At 44.5% G+C, this 22,601-nt stretch overlaps 1 protein-coding gene across 2 annotated transcripts in view; it reads right to left on the bottom strand.

Moving 5' to 3' along the window:
- The window catches only part of LOC124033516 (neuropilin-2-like), a 279,974-nt gene that overhangs the window by 26,615 nt on the left and 230,758 nt on the right, over window positions 1–22,601 (bottom strand). For both annotated transcript variants that reach the window (XM_046345568.1, XM_046345650.1), the window contains exons 12-16: window positions 17,088–17,165; window positions 15,062–15,223; window positions 5,595–5,869; window positions 5,393–5,489; window positions 2,947–2,979 (exon numbers count right to left, since the gene is read on the bottom strand). In XM_046345568.1, the coding sequence (XP_046201524.1) occupies window positions 2,947–2,979; window positions 5,393–5,489; window positions 5,595–5,869; window positions 15,062–15,223; window positions 17,088–17,165 (645 nt within the window). The remainder of the gene's footprint in view (window positions 1–2,946; window positions 2,980–5,392; window positions 5,490–5,594; window positions 5,870–15,061; window positions 15,224–17,087; window positions 17,166–22,601) is intronic.

Raw genomic sequence — 22,601 nt, 5'->3', positions numbered from 1 at the left:
CTCTACCCTCCTCTCCTCTCCTCTACCATCCTCTCCCCTCCCCTCCCCTCCTCTTCTGTCCTCTCCTCTCCTCTCCCCTCCCCTCCCCCCCCTCCCCTCCTCTCCTCTCATCTCCTCTAATCTCCTCTACCTCAGTAGACTAGAGTTCAGCAGAGGAGTGTACAGTAGAGTGGAGTACAGTACAGTAGAGTAGAATAGAGTACAGTAGATTACAGTAGATGTAAATACAGTAGAGTAGAGTACAGTAGAGTAGAGTACAGTAGAGTAGATTACAGTAGAGTAGAGTACAGTAGAGTAGATTACAGTAGAGTACAGTAGATTAGAGTGGAGTACAGTACAGTAGAGTAGAATAGAGTACAGTAGATGTAAATACAGTAGAGTAGTGTAGAGTAGAATAGAGTACAGTAGAGTAGATTAGAGTATAATAGAGTATAGTAGATGTAAATACAGTAGAGTAGTGTAGAGTAGAGTAGAGTAGAGTGGAGTACAGTACAGTACAGTAGATGGCAATACAGTAGAGTAGAGTAGAGTAGAGTAGAGTAGAGTAGAGTAGAGTACAGTACAGTACAGTACAGTACAGTACAGTACAGTACAGTACAGTACAGTAGAATAGAGTACAGTAGAGTACAGTAGATGTCAATACAGTAGAGTAGAGTAGAGTAGAGTAGAGTAGAGTAGAGTAGAGTAGAGTACAGTAGATGGCAATACAGTAGAGTAGAGTAGAGTAGAGTAGAGTAGAGTAGAGTAGAGTAGAGTAGAGTAGAGTAGAGTAGAGTAGAGTAGATGGCAATACAGTAGAGTAGAGTAGAGTAGAGTAGAGTAGAGTAGAGTACAGTACAGTAGAGTACAGTACAGTACAGTACAGTACAGTACAGTACAGTACAGTATAGTATAGTACAGTACAGTAGAGTACAGTACAGTACAGTAGAGCACATTACAGTAGAGTAGAGTACAGTAGAGTAGATTACAGTAGAGTACAGTACATTAGAGCACAGCACAGTGCAGTAGAATAGAGTAGAGTACAGTACAGTACAGTGCAGGAGAATAGAGTACAGTGCAGTACAGTAGAGTACAGTTCAGTAGAATAGAGTACAGTACAGTACAGCACAGTGCAGTAGAATAGAGTAGAATACAGTACAGTGTTGTACAGTACATCAAAGTACAGTACAGTACCTATAGCTGTACATACCCTAGCCTTGCAGTACCTACAGCTGTACATACCCTAGCCTTCCAGTACCTACAGCTGTACATACCCTAGTCTTCCAGTAGAGACAGCTGTACATACCCTAGCCTTCCAGTAGAGACAGCTGTACATACCCTAGCCTTCCAGTACCTACAGCTGTACATACCCTAGTCTTCCAGTAGAGACAGCTGTACATACCCTAGCCTTCCAGTACCTACAGCTGTACATACCCTAGTCTTCCAGTAGAGACAGTTGTACATACCCTAGCCTTCCAGTAGAGACAGCTGTACATACCCTAGCCTTCCAGTACCTACAGCTGTGCATACCCTAGCCTTCCAGTACCTACAGCTGTATATACCCTAGCCTTCCAGGACCCAGAGCTGTACATACCCTAGCCTTCCAGTACCTACAGCTGTACATACCCTAGTCTTCCAGTAGAGACAGCTGTACATACCCTAGCCTTCCAGTACCTACAGCTGTACATACCCTAGCCTTCCAGTACCTACTGCTGTACATACCCTAGTCTTCCAGTAGAGACAGATGTACATACCCTAGTCTTCCAGTAGAGACAGCTGTACATACCCTAGCCTTCCAGTACCTACAGCTGTACATACCCTAGTCTTCCAGTAGAGACAGCTGTACATACCCTAGCCTTCCAGTAGAGACAGCTGTACATACCCTAGCCTTCCAGTAGAGACAGCTGTACATACCCTAGTCTTCCAGTACCTACAGCTGTACATACCCTAGTCTTCCAGTACCTACAGCTGTACATACCCTAGTCTTCCAGTACCTACTGCTGTACATACCCTAGTCTTCCAGTAGAGACAGCTGTACATACCCTAGTCTTCCAGTAGAGACAGCTGTACATACCCTAGTCTTCCAGTAGAGACAGCTGTACATACCCTAGCCTTCCAGTAGAGACAGCTGTACATACCCTAGTCTTCCAGTAGAGACAGCTGTACATACCCTAGTCTTCCAGTACCTACAGCTGTACATACCATAGTCTTCCAGTAGAGACAGCTGTACATACCCTAGTCTTCCAGTACCTACAGCTGTACATAACCTATTCTTCCAGTACCTACAGCTGTACATACCCTAGTCTTCCAGTACCTACAGCTGTACATACCCTAGTCTTCCAGTACCTACAGCTGTACAGACCCTGGACACCTGGTACATACAAAACCCTAATGCACATGAGGGCACTACCTTCACTGAGTTTGTACACCGATATAATGGAACAACAAATATTTCACTGAAAATATAAAAGCTAATTCAAAACATTAGCGTGTGGTGTTTCCTTAAGACTCTGTTCACCTGTTTATGTGTAGAGACAACATCGTAACGGGACATAACGGGACGGATGCTTGACCTCAGACATGCAGGGACACATGCTCTGATCATAATGCCGGGATGCATTATGTTGGTAACAGTAGCGTCCCAATTCCCACCGATATAATAACCTCGGGAACAAGTTCAATACCCCGACAAACTGAAAACCTGGAAGCAATTTCTCGTCTGTTTTCCTTATACCTAAACAAGATTCAGATGCAGTTTTGGAACAGCATAGTCATTCGTTTAAGACTGTGATTTAGAATGGAATCGAATCACATAATAGAATCAGGTAAATTAGTGTTTATGGACCAGTGTCGTAACTGCAAGCTGGGTCGGAGCGACAAGCAGGAAGCAACACGTATTCATACAGGAAGTAGACGAACGTTCGCACAGGAAACAGGAAGTAGTCAAAGGTAACAAGGCCAACTCACCAGTCATGTCAGGAGGGAATGCAGCGAAGGGTTCTGAAAGAAAGAGAAGGACTAAATTGTATTAAAAATGCAATGCCATTCTGATCAACATACTACAGCAGACTGAGAGGAAGGTGAGAATGAGAGGAAGGTGAGACTGAGAGGAAGGTAAAACTGAGAGGAAGGTGAGACTGAGAGGAAGGTGAGACCGACAGAGGAAGTTGAGACTGAGAGAGGAAGGTAAGACTGAGAGGAAGGTGAGACTGAGAGGAAGATGATACTGAGAGGAAGTTGAGACTGAGAGGAAGGTGAGACTGAGAGGAAGTTGTGACTGAGAGGAAGGTGATACTGAGAGGAAGTTGAGACTGAGAGAAAGGTGAGACTGAGAGAGGAAGGTGAGACTGAGAGAGGAAGGTGAGACTGAGAGGAAGGTGAGACTGAGAGGAAGGTGATACTGAGAGGAAGGTGAGACTGAGAGAGGAAGGTGAGACTGAGAGAGGAAGGTGAGACTGAGAGGAAGGTGAGACTGAGAGGAAGGTGATACTGAGAGGAAGATGAGACTGAGAGGAAGGTGAGATTGAGAGAGGAAGGTGAGACAGAGAGGAAGGTGAGACTGAGAGGAAGGTGAGACTGAGAGGAAGGTGGGACTGAGAAGATGGTGACTAGCCCCAGTAGTTTGAATGTGAGACTGAGAGGAGAGAGCAAAGAGAGGAGAACTGAGATTTGCAGCTGTTTATTGGCTGCTGAGGGAGAGGAGGAAGGGAGAGGAGGAGGAGAAGGAGGGGGAGAGGAGGAGGAGGAGGAGGGGGGAGAGGAGGGTGGTCCTGTAGCTCAGTTGGTAGAGCATGGCGCTTGTAACGCCAGGGTAGTGGGTTCGATCCCCGGGACCACCCATACGTAGAATGTATGCACACATGACTATAAGTCGCTTTGGATAAAAGCGTCTGCTAAATGGCATATATTATTATGATTATGATTATGATTATGATTATGATTATATTATATTATATTAGGAGGAGGGGGAGAGGAGGAGGAGGGGGAGAGGAGGAGGAGGGGGAGAGGAGGAGGAGGGGGAGGAGGGGAGAGGAGGAGGAGGAGGAGGAGGGGGAGAGGAGGAGGAGGGGAGAGGAGGAGGAGGAGGGGGTGGGGGGAGGAGGAGGAGGAGGAGAGGAGGCGGGGGAGAGGAGGAGGGTGGATCTGTGGAAGGATTACTGAGACAATTAACCAGAGCAGCAGACACAGGCGTGTTGGTATCTCTTGGCAGGCAGGACTGACTGGGCTGACGTTGTGTTGCAATAGATGAACTGTGTCTGAGAGGGAGTCTAGCCTACTGTACTGTATCTGAGAGGGAGTCTCGCCTATTTTACTGTGTCTGAGAGAGAGGTAGTCTAGCCTACTGTACTGTGTCTGAGAGATAGTCTAGCCTACTGTACTGTGTCTGAGAGGTAGTCTAGCCTACTGTACTGTGTCTGAGAGGTAGTCTAGTCTACTGTACTGTGTCTGAGAGGGAGGTAGTCTAGCCTACTGTACTGTATCTGAGAGGTAGTCTAGCCTACTGTACTGTATCTGAGAGGTAGTCTAGTCTACTGTACTGTATCTGAGAGGTAGTCTAGCCTACTGTACTGTGTCTGAGAGGTAGTCTAGCCTATTGTACTGTGTCTGAGAGGTAGTCTAGCCTATTGTACTATATCTGAGAGGTAGTCTAGCCTACTGTACTGTGTCTGAGAGGTAGTCTAGTCTACTGTACTGTGTCTGAGAGATAGTCTAGTCTACTGTACTGTGTCTGAGAGGTAGTCTAGCCTACTGTACTGTGTCTGAGAGGTAGTCTAGCCTACTGTACTGTGTCTGAGAGGGAGTCTAGTCTACTGTACTGTGTCTGAGAGGTAGTCTAGCCTACTGTACTGTGTCTGAGAGGGAGTCTAGCCTACTGTACTGTGTCTGAGAGGGAGTCTAGCCTACTGTACTGTGTCTGAGAGGGAGTCTAGCCTACTGTACTGTGTCTGAGAGGGAGTCTAGTAATTCCCTCTGATGACAGTGGAAGACTGTGATAACCAAAGAGGGAGAAAGATGTCATTAAATATAGATTAGAATCATAGGCGCATGGCCTACTTTCATGGTTTTGTGAACGAGAACATTTATACGATTTTTCTTCTCTCTTTTTTTCCCCTTTTTGTGAACTTGACTTTGGGACCATGTGGAGAGATGCAGAACCAGAAATAAAGTCCCCTTTAATGAATGAGTTGGTAGAGCATAGTGCCTGCAATGCCAGGGTCGTGGGTTCGATTCCCACGGGGGGGGTATCATGAATGAGAGGGTATGACTGAAGAGGGAGGGTGTGTGTCTTTCTCTGGGCTATGCTGTGTGTCAGACAGACCAGTTAGCCCGGGGACGGTTTGCAGCCTCATGTAACTGGTGGGAATCAGTCTCCTGCTCGCCGAGGTCAAAACAGACGTGAGGATGCGCTTACGGGTACACTGTTCCAGCTCAGTACTGGAGCTCATGTGGATATTGTCGATCCAGATGTGTCCTCGGTTGCTGTGCTCAAAGAAGCCCTCAATCACCACCTTGACGGAGAGAAAAGGAGATCATAGACTTCATTATTAACTCTGTGAAATAAATTAACTGTCACTAATCAAGAACACTAGTACTACGGTCTGTGGGTTTGGTACCTGGTACTCTTTGGGTGACTGGGGCAGGATGGTGCGCCCCTCCTTCCACACGGACCCCTGGTCTCCTCTGAGGGCCCAGAGCAGAGTTTCCTCCCGGTCTTTGTCTCTGATGAGGATCCTGAGGGACCCAAGGCCCTGGTTCTCGGGCCCCTGGAGCTGGTAGTTGAAGAGCAGGCACAGCGGCCCTCTCTCAGGCCCCACAGCGGGGCTCACCAGACGGGCTCGCTGCCTCTCTGTCCTGGGGCTGGCCTCGATGTGGAGGAAGTTACCCACGTCTGAAGGACAGGAACACAGAGAAATCAGAGTTAGACAGTATGGAGTGTGCCCTAGCCATCAATACAGTATGGAGTGTCCCCTAATCATCAATACAGTATGGAGTGTCCCCTAGCCATCAATACAGTATGGAGTGTGCCCTAGCCATCAATACAGTATGGAGTGTCCCCTAATCATCAATACAGTATGGAGTGTCCCCTAATCATCAATACAGTATGGAGTGTCCCCTAGCCATCAATACAGTATGGAGTGTCCCCTAGCCATCAATACAGTATGGAGTGTCCCCTAGCTATCAATACAGTATGGAGTGTCCCCTTGCTATCAATACAGTATGGAGTGTCCCCTAGCTATCAATACAGTATGGAGTGTCCCCTAGCTATCAATACAGTATGGAGTGTCCCCTAATCATCAATACAGTATGGAGTGTCCCCTAGCCATCAATACAATATGGAGTGTCCCCTAGCTATCAATACAGTATGGAGTGTCCCCTAGCCATCAATACAGTATGGAGTGTCCCCTAGCCATCAATACAGTATGGAGTGTCCCCTAATCATCAATACAGTATGGAGTGTCCCCTAGCCATCAATACAGTATGGAGTGTCCCCTAATCATCAATACAGTATGGAGTGTCCCCTAGCCATCAAGACAGTATGGAGTGTCCCCTACCCATCAATACAATATGGAGTGTCCCCTAGCTATCAATACAGTATAGAGTGTCCCCTAATCATCAATACAGTATGGAGTGTCCCCTACCCATCAATACAGTGTGGAGTGTCCCCTAGCCATCAATACAGTATGGAGTGTCCCCTAGCTATCAATACACTATGGAGTGTCCCCTAGCCATCAATACAGTATGGAGTGTCCCCTAGCCATCAATACAGTAGGGAGTGTCCCCTAATCATCAATACAATATGGAGTGTCCCCTAGCCATCAATACAGTATGGAGTGTCCCCTAGCTATCAATACAATATGGAGTGTCCCCTAGCCATCAATACAGTAGGGAGTTTCCCCTAGCCATCAATACAGTAGGGAGTGTCCCCTAGCCATCAATACAATATGGAGTGTCCCCTACCAATCAATACAGTATGGAGTGTCCCCTAGCCATCAATACAGTAGGGAGTGTCCCCTAGCCATCAATACAGTAGGGAGTGTCCCCTAATCATCAATACAATATGGAGTGTCCCCTAGCCATCAATACAGTAGGGAGTGTCCCCTAATCATCAATACAATATGCAGTGTCCCCTAGCCATCAATACAGTATGGAGTGTCCCCTAGCTATCAATACAATATGGAGTGTCCCCTAGCCATCAATACAGTAGGGAGTTTCCCCTAGCCATCAATACAGTAGGGAGTGTCCCCTAGCCATCAATACAATATGGAGTGCCCCCTACCAATCAATACAGTATGGAGTGTCCCCTAGCCATCAATACAGTAGGGAGTGTCCCCTAGCCATCAATACAGTAGGGAGTGTCCCCTAATCATCAATACAATATGGAGTGTCCCCTAGCCATCAATACAGTAGGGACATCAATACAGTAGGGAGTGTCCCCTAATCATCAATACAATATGGAGTGTCCCCTAGCCATCAATACAGTAGGGACATCAATACAGTAGGGAGTGTCCCCTAATCATCAATACAATATGGAGTGTCCCCTAGCCATCAATACATTAGGGACATCAATACAGTAGGGAGTGTCCCCTAATCCTCAATACAATATGGAGTGTCCCCTAGCCATCAATACAGTAGGGACATCAATACAGTAGGGAGTGTCCCCTAATCATCAATACAATATGGAGTGTCCCCTAGCCATCAATACAGTAGGGACATCAATACAGTAGGGAGTGTCCCCTAATCGTCAATACAATATGGAGTGTCCCCTAGCCATCAATACAGCATGGAGTGTCCCCTAGCCATCAATACAGTATGGAGTGTCCCCTTGCTTGGCTAATTCTTGGCTATGAAAAGCCAACTGATATTTGCTCCTGATGCACTGACCTGTTGTACCCTTTACAACCCTGCTGGTCATCTATGAACAGTTGAACATCTTGGCCATGTTCTGTTATAATCTCCTGCTGGTCATCTATGAACATTTGAACATCTTGGCCATGTTCTGTTATAATCTCCTGCTGGTCATCTATGAACAGTTGAACATCTTGGCCATGTTCTGTTATAATCTCCTGCTGGTCATCTATGAACAGTTGAACATCTTGGCCATGTTCTGTTATAATCTCCTGCTGGTCATCTATGAACAGTTGAACATCTTGGCCATGTTCTGTTATAATCTCCACCCGGCACAGCCAGAAGAGGACTGGCCACCCCTCATTGCCTGGTTCCTCTCTAGGTTTCTTCCTAGGTTTTGGCCTTTCTAGGGAGTTTTTCGTAGCCACCGTGCTTCTACACCTGCATTGCTTGCTGTTTGGGGTTTTAGGCTGGGTTTCTGTACAGCACTTTGAGATATCAGCTGATGTACGAAGGGCTATATAAATACATTTGATTGATTGATAGCCTGTCTTCTCTCAAGAACCGGGTCTGCCTACGACTGTGTCTCTTAATAACAAGGTTATGCTCACTGTGTCTGTACATAGTCAATGGTTTTCTTAATGTTTGGTCAGTCAAAGTGGTCAGGTAACCTTTCACTGTGTGCTCGCTGTTTAGGGTCCCTACTGTATTGATGTCCCTACTGTATTGATGACACTGACCCAACTCCAGCCATTTTAATAATGGGAATTGATGGGAAATGATGTAAATATATCACTAGCCACTTTAAACAATGCTACCTTATATAATGTTACTTACCCTACATTATTCATCTCATATGCATATGTATATACTGTACTCTACATCATTGACTGCATCCTTATGTAACACATGTATCACTAGCCACTTTAACTATGCCACTTTGTTTACTTTGTCTACACACTCATCTCATATGTATATACTGTACTCGATACCATCTACTGTATGCTGCTCTGTACCATCACTCATTCATATATCCTTATGTACATGTTCCTTATCCCCTTACACTGTGTATAAGACAGTAGTTTTGGAATTGTTAGTTAGATTACTTGTTGGTTATCACTGCATTGTCGGAACTAGAAGCACAAGCATTTCGCTACACTCGCATTAACATCTGCTAACCATGTGTATGTGACAAATAAAATTTGATTTGATTTGATTGGATTGCATTCTAATTTGATTTGATTTGATTGCATTCTAATTTGATTTGATTTGATTTGATTGCATTCTAATTTGATCTGGGTTTTTTTTTGGTTAATTTTTGGTTGCTTCTTTCCAGTGTGATAAATAGTTATCTTTTTGTTTTCTCATGATTTGGTTGGGTCTAAATTAGTTTTTTTTTTGTTGTCCTGGGGCTGTGTTTGTGTTTGTGAACAGAGCCCCAGGACCAGATTGCTTAGGGGACTCTTCTCCAGGTTCATCTCTCTGTAGGTGATGGCTTTGTTATGGAAGGTTTGGGAATCGCTTCCTTTAAGGTGGTTGTAGAATTTAATGGCTCTTTTATGGATTTTGCTAACTTGCAGTTATTGTCCTAAATCTGCTCTGCATGTTTGGGGTTTTGACCTGTTTTGGAGCACAATTATTTTGGTCTTACTGAGATTTACAGTCAGGGCCCCAAGGTCTGACAGAATCTGTTTAGAATTTGTATTCGTGGTCCTGGTGACTGGACCTTTTTTGGAACACCATTATTTTGGTCTTACTGAGATTTACTGTCATGGCCCAGGTCTGTCAGGGCCCAGGTCTGTCAGGGCCCCAGTCTGTCAGGGCCCCAGTCTGTCAGGGCCCAGGTCTGTCAGGGCCCAGGTCTGTCAGGGCCCAGGTCTGTCAGAATCTGTGCAGAAGATCTAGGTGCTGCTGTAGACCCTCCTTGGTTGGTGACAGAAGCACCAGATCATCAGCAAACAGTAGACATTTGACTTGACAAGCATTTCGCTACACTCGCATTAACATCTGCTAACCATGTGTATGTGACAAATACAATTTGATTTGATTTGATTTAGATTTGATTTGACATTCTTCTTCCCCTGTCTCTCTCTGTCATCTCATCTCTTATCACAATCTTAATCACTCTCTGTCTCTCTCTGTCTCTCTCTGTCTCTCTCTGTCTCTCTCTCTGTCTCTCTCTCTGTCTCTCTCTCTCTGTCTCTCTCTCTCTGTCTCTCTCTCTCTGTCTCTCTCTGTCTCTCTCTCTGTCTCTCTCTCTCTGTCTCTCTCTCTCTGTCTCTCTCTCTGTCTCTCTCTCTCCGTCTCTGTCTCTCTGTCTCTCTGTTTCTCTCTCTCCGTCTCTCTGTCTCTCCGCCTTTCTGTCTCCCTCTCTCTCTGTCTCTCTCTCTCTGTCTCTCTGTCTCTGTCTCTGTCTCTGTCTCTGTCTCTCTCTCTCTCTCTTTCTCTCTCTCTCTCACACACACGCACACATAACTTTTCACAGCAGTTATAATCCTCTCAACCCCCTCTCTCAGCCATAGAGAAGAGCTGATTTATTGATATTATTTTACAGCCAGTCTTTTCCAGTTAGATAAAACGTTGATGAATTAGAAAACACATCAAGATGAATGAATTATAAATCAAGGTTGATGAGGAAGTAACTAACTATTTCTTCACAGTGTCTGTGTCCCATATTGCACTCTATGTCCTACATAGTGCACTACTTTTGTCCAGGGGCCATAAGGGGTTATTTATAGAATAGGGAGCCATTTGGGAAAGACAGAATAAAGTGCCTAAATTGCTCTTCTCTTTAATTAATACAGTCCAAACTTGTTTCTGTTTGATCCTGGGAAAGATAAATTAATTCTACTTCTTCTACTTCCCAAATGGCACCCTAGGGCCAATAAGGCTCTTGTCAAAGGTAGTGCACTATATACCGAATAGGGTGCTATTTAGAAGCATCACTTGATAGCTACATGCAGTACTACTTAGCATAAAGTGATCTGCCTGTGAGGTAACCCACAGGGATCTGCCTGTGAGGTAACACACACAGTGATCTGCCTGTGAGGAGAACACACATAGTGATCTGCCTGTGAGGTAACACACAGTGATCTGCCTGTGAGGTAACACACACAGTGATCTGCCTGGTAGGTAACCCACAGTGATCTGCCTGTGAGGGAGAACACACAGTGATCTGCCTGTGAGGGAGAATACACAGTGATCTGCCTGTGAGGTAACCCACAGTGATCTGCCTGTGAGGTAACACACACAGTGATCTGCCTGTGAGGTAACCCACAATGATCTGCCTGTGAGGTAACACACAGTGATCTGCCTGTGAGGGAGAACACACAGTGATCTGCCTGTGAGGGAGAATACACAGTGATCTGCCTGTGAGGTAACCCACAGTGATCTGCCTGTGAGGTAACACACACAGTGATCTGCCTGTGAGGTAACCCACAATGATCTGCCTGTGAGGTAACACACACAGTGATCTGCCTGTGAGGTAACCCACAGTGATCTGCCTGTGAGGTAACACACACAGTGATCTGCCTGTGAGGTAACACACACAGTGATCTGCCTGTGAGGTAACCCACAGTGATCTGCCTGTGAGTTAACCCACAGTGATCTGCCTGTGAGGTAACCCACAGTGATCTGCCTGTGAGGTAACCCACAGTGATCTGCCTGTGAGGTAACCCACAGTGATCTGCCTGTGAGGTAACCCACAGTGATCTGCCTGTGAGGTAACCCACAGTGATCTGCCTGTGAGGTAACCCACAGTGATCTGCCTGTGAGGTAACCCACAGTGATCTGCCTGGTAGGTAACCCACAGTGATCTGCCTGTGAGGTAACCCACAGTGATCTGCCTGGTAGGTAACACAGGCCGTGTGTGCACTTGCATGTGATTGTATCCTGGGACGTAGTGCACACCTTCCCCTCAGAGGAGCTTGCTAGACTAATGCACTTGATTAAACAACCACTTCCTGTTATGTTACTGGGTCATTTCTTCTTCTTCTCTTTCTCTGTGTGATGAGCAGGAGGCCCCAAGCACACATTGGTGAATGTGAAGGTCAGACAGTATCTCCGTCCCAAACGGAACCCTCTATGGTGCACGACGTCTGATGGGCGCTGGTCAAACATAAAAGGAAAAATGGGTGCTATTTTGGACACAGACAAGGTCAGCTATTGTGTTGGGAGGCTGTGTGCATTCATAGTGTGCAAAGCTGTCATCAAGGCAAAGGGTGGCTACTTTGGAGAATCTCAAATATAAAATAGAAATATAAGTTAATGATTTGTTTAACACTTTCTTGGTCACTACATGATTCCATCTGTGTTATTTCATAGTTTTGATGTCTTCACTATTATTCTACAATGTAGAAAATAGTAAAAAAATTAAGAAAAACCTTGAATGGGTAGGTGTGTTCACACCTTTGACTAGTACTGTATAGCAATCAATTAATAAATGTACTGAACATTCCTTTCGATCTCTTATCCAGATTTTAGCAGAGATGCAGAGAAGCACATTTAGTTTCATAGAAAGAGAACCACCAGTCAAGAGGATACAGACAGAACCACCAGTCAAGAGGATACAGACAGAACCACCAGTCAAGAGGATACAGACAGCTCAAGAGGTATGCTTTAGATATGCAGAAAAATAGACCGTACATATTTTTCAAATAGAATTTCAGTTGTTTGGAAGCTAAATTACCCCCCGGCCATCCTCACGTACTTTGCACCTCCTCAGATTGTTGGAGTTCATGACACCGCTGGGGGTGTGTGTGTGTGTGTGTGTGTGTGTGTGTGTGTGTGTGTGTGTGTGTGTGTGTGTGTGTGTGTGTGTGTGTGTGTGTGTGTGTGTGTGTGTGTGTGTGTGTGTGTGTGTGTGTGTGTGTGTGTGGAGTTCAGATGGGAAAGTCAGGCCACGGGAGAAACAGGACTGGGCTGGAGCTCAGGAAGTAGAGGAAAGAGAGATGGGGGAGGGAGAACATCTTAGTGGTGTTAAGGTAGGGCCCATGGGACAGGAGATGTGGAGTGTAGGGCCCATGGGACAGGAGATGTGGAGTGTAGGGCCCATGGGACAGGAGATGTGGAGTTATGGAGAAGATACAGGTTGATACAGGTGGATAGAGGTAGGTAGAGGTATATACAGGTAGATAGAGGTAGATACAGGTAGATAGAGGTAGATAGAGGTAGGTAGAGGTATATACAGGTAGATAGAGGTAGATACAGGTAGATAGAGGTAGGTCGAGGTATATACAGGTAGATAGAGGTAGGTACAGGTGGATACAGGTAGATAGAGGTGGATACAGGTAGATAGAGGTAGATACAGGTAAATAGAGGTAGATACAGGTAGATAGAGGTAGGTAGAGGTAGGTAGAGGTAGATAGAGGTAGGTAGAGGTAGATACAGGTAGATAGAGGTAGATACAGGTAGATAGAGGTAGATAGAGGTAGATACAGGTAGATAGAGGTAGATAGAGGTAGATACAGGTAGATAGAGGTAGGTAGAGGTAGATACAGGTAGATATAGGTAGGTAGGTAGAGGTAGATAGAGGTAGATACAGGTAGATAGAGGTAGGTAGAGGTAGATACAGGTAGATAGAGGTAGGTAGAGATAGATACAGGTAGATAGAGGTAGATAGAGGTAGATACAGGTAGATAGAGGTAGGTAGAGGTAGATACAGGTAAATAGAGGTAGGTAGAGGTAGATACAGGTAGATAGAGGTAGGTAGAGGTAGATACAGGTAGATAGAGGTAGATAGAGGTAGATACAGGTAGATAGAGGTAGATACAGGTAAATAGAGGTAGATAGAGGTAGATACAGGTAGATAGAGGTAGGTAGAGGTAGATACAGGTAGATAGAGGTAGGTAGAGGTAGATAGAAGTAGGTAGAGGTAGATACAGGTAGATAGAGGTAGGTAGAGGTAGATACAGGTAGATAGAGGTATATACAGGTAGATAGAGGTAGATACAGGTAGATAGAGGTAGGTACAGGTAGATAGAGGTAGGTAGAGGTAGATAGAGGTAGGTAGAGGTAGATACAGGTAGATAGAGGTAGATACAGGTAGATACAGGTAGATAAAGGTAGGTAGAGGTAGATACAGGTAAATAGAGGTAGATACAGGTAGATAGAGGTAGGTAGAGGTAGATACAGGTAGATAGAGGTAGGTAGAGGTATATACAGGTAGATAGAGGTAGGTACAGGTGGATACAGGTAGATAGAGGTGGATACAGGTAGATAGAGGTAGATACAGGTAGATAGAGGTAGATACAGGTAGATAGAGGTAGGTAGAGGTAGATACAGGTAGGTAGAGGTATATACAGGTAGATAAAGGTAGGTACAGGTGGATACAGGTAGATAAAGGTAGATAGAGGTAGATAAAGGTAGATAGAGGTAGATACATGTAGATATAGCTAGAGAGGTAGATACAGGTAGATACAGGTGGAAACAGGTAGATAAAGGTAGATAGAGGTGGATACAGGTAGATACAGGTAGATAAAGGTAGATAGAGGTAGATAAAGGTAGATAGAGGTGGAAACAGGTAGATAAAGGTAGATAGAGGTAGATACAGGTGGATACAGGTGGAGTGACAGAACGAGGGGATGGGATGGGGTGGAAGGCATAGGAGGGGATGGGGCGGAAGGGATGGGGGGGCTGTACTGATGGGGCGGAAGGCTGTACTGCCATAAAGAGGGATACATGTTACTGTGGGCTTCAGGGTCTGATTAATATGCCTATAAATGATGCGGCCATTAGACCATATTCCAACGCATAATATGCAGAGGCACCCCGTTTCAGCATGGATTCTGACAGATCCAGGATCCAAAAACCAGCTGTCACCTCTCTATAAATATCAGTGTGTCTCCTGTCCAGTGAAGACCAGATGGCCATGTTAATACCAGGTGTCACCTCTCTATAAATATCAGTGTGTCTCCTGTCCAGTGATGACCAGATGGCCATGTTAATACCAGGTGTCACCTCTCTATAAATATCAGTGTGTCTCCTGTCCAGTGATGACCAGATGGCCATGTTAATACCAGGTGTCACCTCTCTATAAATATCAGTGTGTCTCCTGTCCAGTGATGACCAGATGGCCATGTTAATACCAGGTGTCACCTCTCTATAAATATCAGTGTGTCTCCTGTCCAGTGATGACCAGATGGCCATGTTAATACCAGGTGTCACCTCTCTATAAATATCAGTGTGTCTCCTATCCAGTGAAGACCAGATGGCTGTAAATGTGAGCGGTACTGACCGTCTTTGGGCAGAGAGAGAGGTAGATCCAGACTGGGTGTTAGACCAGACGAGATGCTGCCGCTGTGGAGAGACCAGCTCAGCTCTGACATGCTGTCTGGAATCCAGCCACACAGACTGGACTCAAAGTCACACAGACCGCCCAGAGACCACACAGTAGTGCCTAAAGAGGAGGGGTAGAGAGGGAAAAGGAGAGAGAGAGAACAAGATAAGTTAAACCCATTACATGGGGCGGCAGGGTAGCCTAGTGGCTTGAGCGTTGGACTAGTAACCGAAAGGTTTCAAGTTCAAATCCCTGAGCTGATAAGGTACAAATCTGTCATTCTGCCCCTGAACAGGCAGTTAACGCACTGTTCCTAGGCCGTCATTGAAAATAAGAATTTGTTCTTAACTGACTTGCCTGGTTAAATAAAGGTAAAATAAAGAACATTTAGCCTAGTTCCTACCACGGTGCTGTTAGTTCCAAGTTTCTTACACTCCTTTTGGGAGAACTCACACCCATGGCCTTGAATGAGGCTTGTTAGAGATTAGCATGCAGCATTAGCGCTGAGCCCTGACACCTCCTGATAGAGGTCTAGATTATAGATTAAACAACAGGAGTGCTGGGCTAACGCTAGCTACAGTTAGCCTCATCAGCATGGAGCCCTACACCCTGGAATCACCCCTCAGAAATCAGCAGAGAAGAGAGAAGCAGAGACACACACATACAGCGTAATGTTAGCATTATAATGTTAGCATTATAATGTTAGCGGCATAATGTTAGCATTATAATGTTAGCGGCATAATGCTAGCATTATAATGTTAGCGGCATAATGTTAGCATTATAATGTTAGCAGCATAATGTTAGCACTATAATGTTAGCAGCATAATGTTAGCATCGTAATGTTAGCGGCATAATGTTAGCACTATAATGTTAGCGACAAAATGTTAGCACTATAATGTTAGCGACAAAATGTTAGCATTATAATGTTAGCGACAAAATGTTAGCATTATAATGTTAGCGACAAAATGTTAGCACTATAATGTTAGCATTATAATGTTAGCGGCATAATGTTAGCACTATAATGTTAGCGACAAAATGTTAGCATTATAATGTTAGCGACAAAATGTTAGCATTATAATGTTAGCGACAAAATGTTAGCACTATAATGTTAGCATTATAATGTTAGCGGCATAATGTTAGCACTATAATGTTAGCGACAAAATGTTAGCATTATAATGTTAGCGACAAAATGTTAGCATTATAATGTTAGCGGCATAATGTTAGCGACAAAATGTTAGCATTATAATGTTAGCGGCATAATGTTAGCGGCATAATGTTAGCACTATAATGTTAGCGACAAAATGTTAGCATTATAATGTTAGCGACAAAATGTTAGCATTATAATGTTAGCGGCATAATGTTAGCGACAAAATGTTAGCATTATAATGTTAGCGGCATAATGTTAGCGGCATAATGTTAGCATTATAATGTTAGCGGCATAATGTTAGCATTATAATGTTAGCGGCATAATGTTAGCATTATAATGTTAGCGACAAAATGTTAGCATTATAATGTTAGCGACAAAATGTTAGCATTATAATGTTAGCGGCATAATGTTAGCGACAAAATGTTAGCATTATAATGTTAGCGGCATAATGTTAGCGGCATAATGTTAGCATTATAATGTTAGCGGCATAATGTTAGCATTATAATGTTAGCGGCATAATGTTAGCATTATAATGTTAGCGGCATAATGTTAGCACTATAATGTTAGCATTATAATGTTAGCGGCATAATGTTAGCATTATAATGTTAGCGGCATAATGTTGGAAGAGAGACAGCTCATTTCTGTGACGGAGCGTCAGTTTACGTTGCTATTAGTTGAAAACACATAAGAGCACAAATCCAGCGCACACACAGTGGACTAACCACATCCTCATTGGAACATAGGATAGCTAGCTCAATCGATGATGCTGATCAGACAGATCGTGATCAATACGTGTCTGAGCCTTACACCACGGTGAGGCCCTGTGTGCGTGTGTACCTGGTCCTCTCGAGGCAGCGGTGGTCTCCTCTAGTCTAGGCAGTGGGGTTGTGGCAGTGTCAGGAAGAGTAGTCATTTCTGTAGAGAGGAGAAAAGAGCAGAGAGGATGATTAACTTTATCCTACAATTGTACACGAGGTTCACTGGAAATTAGACCTCTGCTTTACACTAAACCCCTGAGAACCAACAACAAGAGTCTGAATTGTGGAGACTAACACCAGGGGCTGAGGGCAGCGCTCAGATTACAACCCTGGCGAAGGCCCCGCACCTGGTTAAATAATTATGTTATTTTCTTACCAATTTCAATGCTGCACGTATTGCCAGTATACATTGATTTAATTCTGTCATATGTTTTACCCCCTTCACCACTTTCAATAACTTTGTAGAACAGTCCTGTATGCCAAATAGAATCAAATGCTTTTTGGATGTCGATAAAGCGAGTGTATATTTTGGTGGACATGTTTATCTATCAGGGTGTGTAGGGTGTAAATATGATCAGTTGTGCGATGTTTTGGTATAAATCCAATTGGGCTTTTACTCAAGACATTGTGCTTATTAAGGAAGTTTAGAACTCTTACATTTATAATATTAGAAAAAACCTTCCCCAGTCAATCACCACCTTCCGGAGACACCTGAAACCCCACCTCTTTAAGGAATACCTAGGATAGGATAAGTATTCCCTCTCACCCCCCCCCCCCCTTTAAGATTTAGATGCACTATTGTAAAGTGACTGTTCCACTGGATGTCATAAGGTGAATGCACCAATTTGTAAGTCGCTCTGGATAAGAGCGTCTGCTAAAATGACTTAAATGTAAATGTTACTGTTCACACAAATGCCTCTGTTAGGGTCAAATTAGTCTCTGTTCTTAAAGATTGGGGTTATGAGTCCTTGATTCCAGATGTGAGGGAAATAACCTACACTCAGGATCAAATTAAACAGTTTTAATATAGCCAATTGAAATTTTGCACTAGTGAATTTTGTATCTCATTTAGGAATCCATCAGGTTCGCATGCCTTTTTAAATCTGAGAGCCTGAAGTTTCTTATAGAGCTCCTGGTCAGTAATAGTTTAGTTTCTTATAGAGCTCCTGGTCAGTAATAGTTTAGTTTCTTATAGAGCTCCTGGTCAGTAATAGTTTAGTTTCTTATAGAGCTCCTGGTCAGTAATAGTTTAGTTTCTTATAGAGCTCCTGGTCAGTAATAGTTTAGTTTCTTATAGAGCTCCTGGTCAGTAATAGTTTAGTTTCTTATAGAGCTCCTGGTCAGTAATAGTTTAGTTTCTTATAGAGCTCCTGGTCAGTAATAGTTTAGTTTCTTATAGAGCTCCTGGTCAGTAATAGTTTAGTTTCTTATAGAGCTCCTGGTCAGTAATAGTTTAGTTTCTTATAGAGCTCCTGGTCAGTAATAGTTTAGTTTCTTATAGAGCTCCTGGTCAGTAATAGTTTAGTTTCTTATAGAGCTCCTGGTCAGTAATAGTTTAGTTTCTTATAGAGCTCCTGGTCAGTAATAGTTTACTTTCTTATAGAGCTCCTGGTCAGTAATAGTTTAGTTTCTTATAGAGCTCCTGGTCAGTAATAGTTTAGTTTCTTATAGAGCTCCTGGTCAGTAATAGTTTAGTTTCTTATAGAGCTCCTGGTCAGTAATAGTTTAGTTTCTTATAGACATTTCTAACATCATTACAGTGTAGGAACTACAGGACTAATGACTGTCAGTCCTTACTAACATCATTACAGTGTAGGAACTACAGGACTAATGACTGTCAGTCCTTACTAACATCATTACAGTGTAGGAACTACACGACTAATGACTGTCAGTCCTTACTAACATCATTACAGTGTCGGAACTACAGGACTAATGACTGTCAGTCCTTACTAACATCATTACAGTGTAGGAACTACAGGACTAATGACTGTCAGTCCTTACTAACATCATTACAGTGTAGGAACTACAGGACTAATGACTGTCAGTCCTTACTAACATCATTACAGTGTAGGAACTACAGGACTAATGACTGTCAGTCCTTACTAACATCATTACAGTGTCGAACTACAGGACTAATGACTGTCAGTCCTTACTAACATCATTACAGTGTAGGAACTACAGGACTAATGACTGTCAGTCCTTACTAACATCATTACAGTGTAGGAACTACAGGACTAATGACTGTCAGTCCTTACTAACATCATTACAGTGTAGGAACTACAGGACTAATGACTGTCAGTCCTTACTAACATCATTACAGTGTCGGAACTACAGGACTAATGACTGTCAGTCCTTACTAACATCATTACAGTGTAGGAACTACAGGACTAATGACTGTCAGTCCTTACTAACATCATTACAGTGTCGGAACTACAGGACTAATGACTGTCAGTCCTTACTAGCATCATTATTTTTACTTACTCTTTACAGTTCAAGACTTAATTAATTGGCCAATACGTGAAGAGAAGCGCTAATCACACAGCTACTTCAGCACCCTATAAAAATATATAAATATATGTGGGAGGGAGCCATTTGTAATATATTAGGGAATGAATAAACCCAGACATGAAATAGTAGCTCCAGCTGCCACCGGTTGGTTTTGACGTTAAACTGTATTTAAACTGTATCAATCTGTTGCCCTTTGAAACTGCAATTAACCCCCCAGACAGACCTGGGAGGAGGGAGAGAGAGGGAGCATCAGTACCAACACACAGTCGGTCAGAGAGTCAGTCAGTCAGTCAGTAAAACAGAGTCAGTCAGTCAGTAAAACAGAGTCAGTCAGTCAGTAAAACAGAGTCAGTCAGTCAGTCAGTAAAACAGAGTCAGTCAGTCAGTAAAACAGAGTCAGTCAGTCAGTCAGTAAAACAGAGTCAGTCAGTCAGTAAAACAGAGTCAGTCAGTCAGTAAAACAGAGTCAGTCAGTCAGTAAAACAGAGTCAGTCAGTCAGTAAAACAGAGTCAGTCAGTCAGTAAAACAGAGTCAGTCAGTCAGTCAGTAAAACAGAGTCAGTCAGTCAGTCAGTAAAACAGAGTCAGTCAGTCAGTCAGTAAAACAGAGTCAGTCAGTCAGTAAAACAGAGTCAGTCAGTCAGTAAAACAGAGTCAGTCAGTCAGTAAAACAGAGTCAGTCAGTCAGTAAAACAGAGTCAGTCAGTCAGTAAGGGCTGAATCCACTGCTTACGTTTTCATGCACTGACATCAATTCAAGATTTAAGAGCTCATCAAGATAGGAGTACAGATGTCAAGTTAGGATTATGCCCTTAGTCAGTCCTCTACCTTAGGGGCGGCAGCGTAGCCTAGTGGTTAGAGCGTTGGACTAGAAACCGGAAGGTTGCGAGTTCAAACCCCCGAGCTGACAAGGTACAAATCTGTCGTTAACCCACTGTTCCCAGGCCGTCATTGAAAATAAGAATATGTTCTTAACTGACTTGCCTAGTTAAATAAAGGTAAAATAAAATAAAAAAATAGTCAGTCCTCTACCTTCTCCATAACCTGGCAGTCATCTCCCTCTCCCCTCCCTCTCTCAGTCCTCTACCTGCTCCACAACCTGACAGTCATCTCCCTCTCTCTTCTCTCCCCTCTCCTCTCTCCTTCCTAGCTCCCTCCTCTCTTCCCCCCTTCTCTCGTCTCTCCCTCCTCTCTTCCCCCTTCTCTCGTCTCCCCCTTCTCTCCTCTCTTCCCCTCTCCTCTCTTCCCCCTTCTCTCTCGTCTCTCCTCCTCTCCTCTCTTCCCCCTTCTCTCATCTCTCCCTCCTCTCTTCCCCCTTCTCTCCCTCCTCTCTTCCTCCTCTCCTCCCCCTTCTCTCATCTCTCCCTCCTCTCTTCCCCCTTCTCTCGTCTCTCCCTCCTCTCCTCCCCCTTCTCTCCTCTCTTCCCCCCTCCTCTCTTCCCCCCTTCTCTCGTCTCTCCCTCCTCTCTTCCTCCTCTCTCCCCCCTTCTCTCCTCTCTTCCCCCTTCTCTCATCTCTCCCTCCTCTCTTCCCCCTTCTCTCGTCTCTCCCTCCTCTCTTCCTCCTCTCCTCCCCTTCTCTCCTCTCTTCCCCCTTCTCTCATCTCTCTCTCCTCTTCCTCCTCTCTTCCTCCTCTCTTCTCTCCCTCTCTTCCCCCTTCACTGTCTTTCCCTTCTCTCTTTCTCCTCTCTTCCCCTCTTCTCTCGTCTCTCCCTCCTCTCTTCCTACTCTCTTCCCCCCTTCTCTCCTCTCTCCCTCCTCTCTTCCCCCTTCTCTCCTCTCTCCCTCCTCTCTATCTCCTCTCTCCCTCCCCTCTCCCACCTCTGTCTCCCATTACCGTCTGCCCAGACTAAACAATTAATGAGCCATCATCTCTCCTTATGGAGCTATTCAGTTAAAGGTCAGGGCCTGTCACTATGTTATTGCTGTGACATTAAAACCTTTAGGTGACTTTAGGGGTGTGTCAGCAGTGACGGGGCTGAGAAGCTGAGTCACCTTCACAGACCCGACAGTCAAGAGAGAATATACAGGCAGGAAGTGATGAAGTCACATTCTAGAATTCACAGAATTTACATTCTAAGAACTGATGGCAGCTATGGGATCTCATGGATATTTGTACCAGAGGACCACATACAGGGAGCTGTAATCTGTACCAGAGGACCACATACAGGGAGCTGTAATCTGTACCATAGGACCACATACAGGGAGCTGTAATCTGTACCAGAGGACCACATACAGGGAGCTGTAATCTGTACCATAGGACCACATACAGGGAGCTGTAATCTGTACCATAGGACCACATACAGGGAGCTGTAATCTGTACCATAGGACCACATACAGGGAGCTGTAATCTGTACCATAGGACCACATACAGGGAGCTGTAATCTGTACCAGAGGACCACATACAGGGAGCTGTAATCTGTACCATAGGACCACATACAGGGAGCTGTAATCTGTACCATAGGACCACATACAGGGAGCTGTAATCTGTACCAGAGGACCACATACAGGGAGCTGTAATCTGTACCAGAGGACCACATACAGGGAGCTGTAATCTGTACCAGAGGACCACATACAGGGAGCTGTAATCTGTACCAGAGGACCACATACAGGGAGCTGTAATCTGTACCAGAGGACCACATACAGGGAGCTGTAATCTGTACCAGAGGACCACATACAGGGAGCTGTAATCTGTACCAGAGGACCACATACAGGGAGCTGTAATCTGTACCAGAGGACCACATACAGGGAGCTGTAATCTGTACCATAGGACCACATACAGGGAGCTGTAATCTGTACCAGAGGACCACATACAGGGAGCTGTAATCTGTACCAGAGGACCACATACAGGAGCTGTAATCTGTACCAGAGGACCACATAATCAGGGAGCTGTAATCTGTACCAGAGGACCACATACAGGGAGCTGTAATCTGTACCATAGGACCACATACAGGGAGCTGTAATCTGTACCAGAGGACCACATACAGGGAGCTGTAATCTGTACCAGAGGACCACATACAGGAGCTGTAATCTGTACCATAGGACCACATACAGGGAGCTGTAATCTGTACCAGAGGACCACATA

The sequence above is a fragment of the Oncorhynchus gorbuscha genome, linkage group LG01, assembly GCF_021184085.1.
Source record: "Oncorhynchus gorbuscha isolate QuinsamMale2020 ecotype Even-year linkage group LG01, OgorEven_v1.0, whole genome shotgun sequence".
Classification (NCBI taxonomy): Eukaryota; Metazoa; Chordata; class Actinopteri; order Salmoniformes; family Salmonidae; genus Oncorhynchus; species Oncorhynchus gorbuscha.
This window is presented reverse-complemented; position numbering and strand designations above follow the sequence as displayed.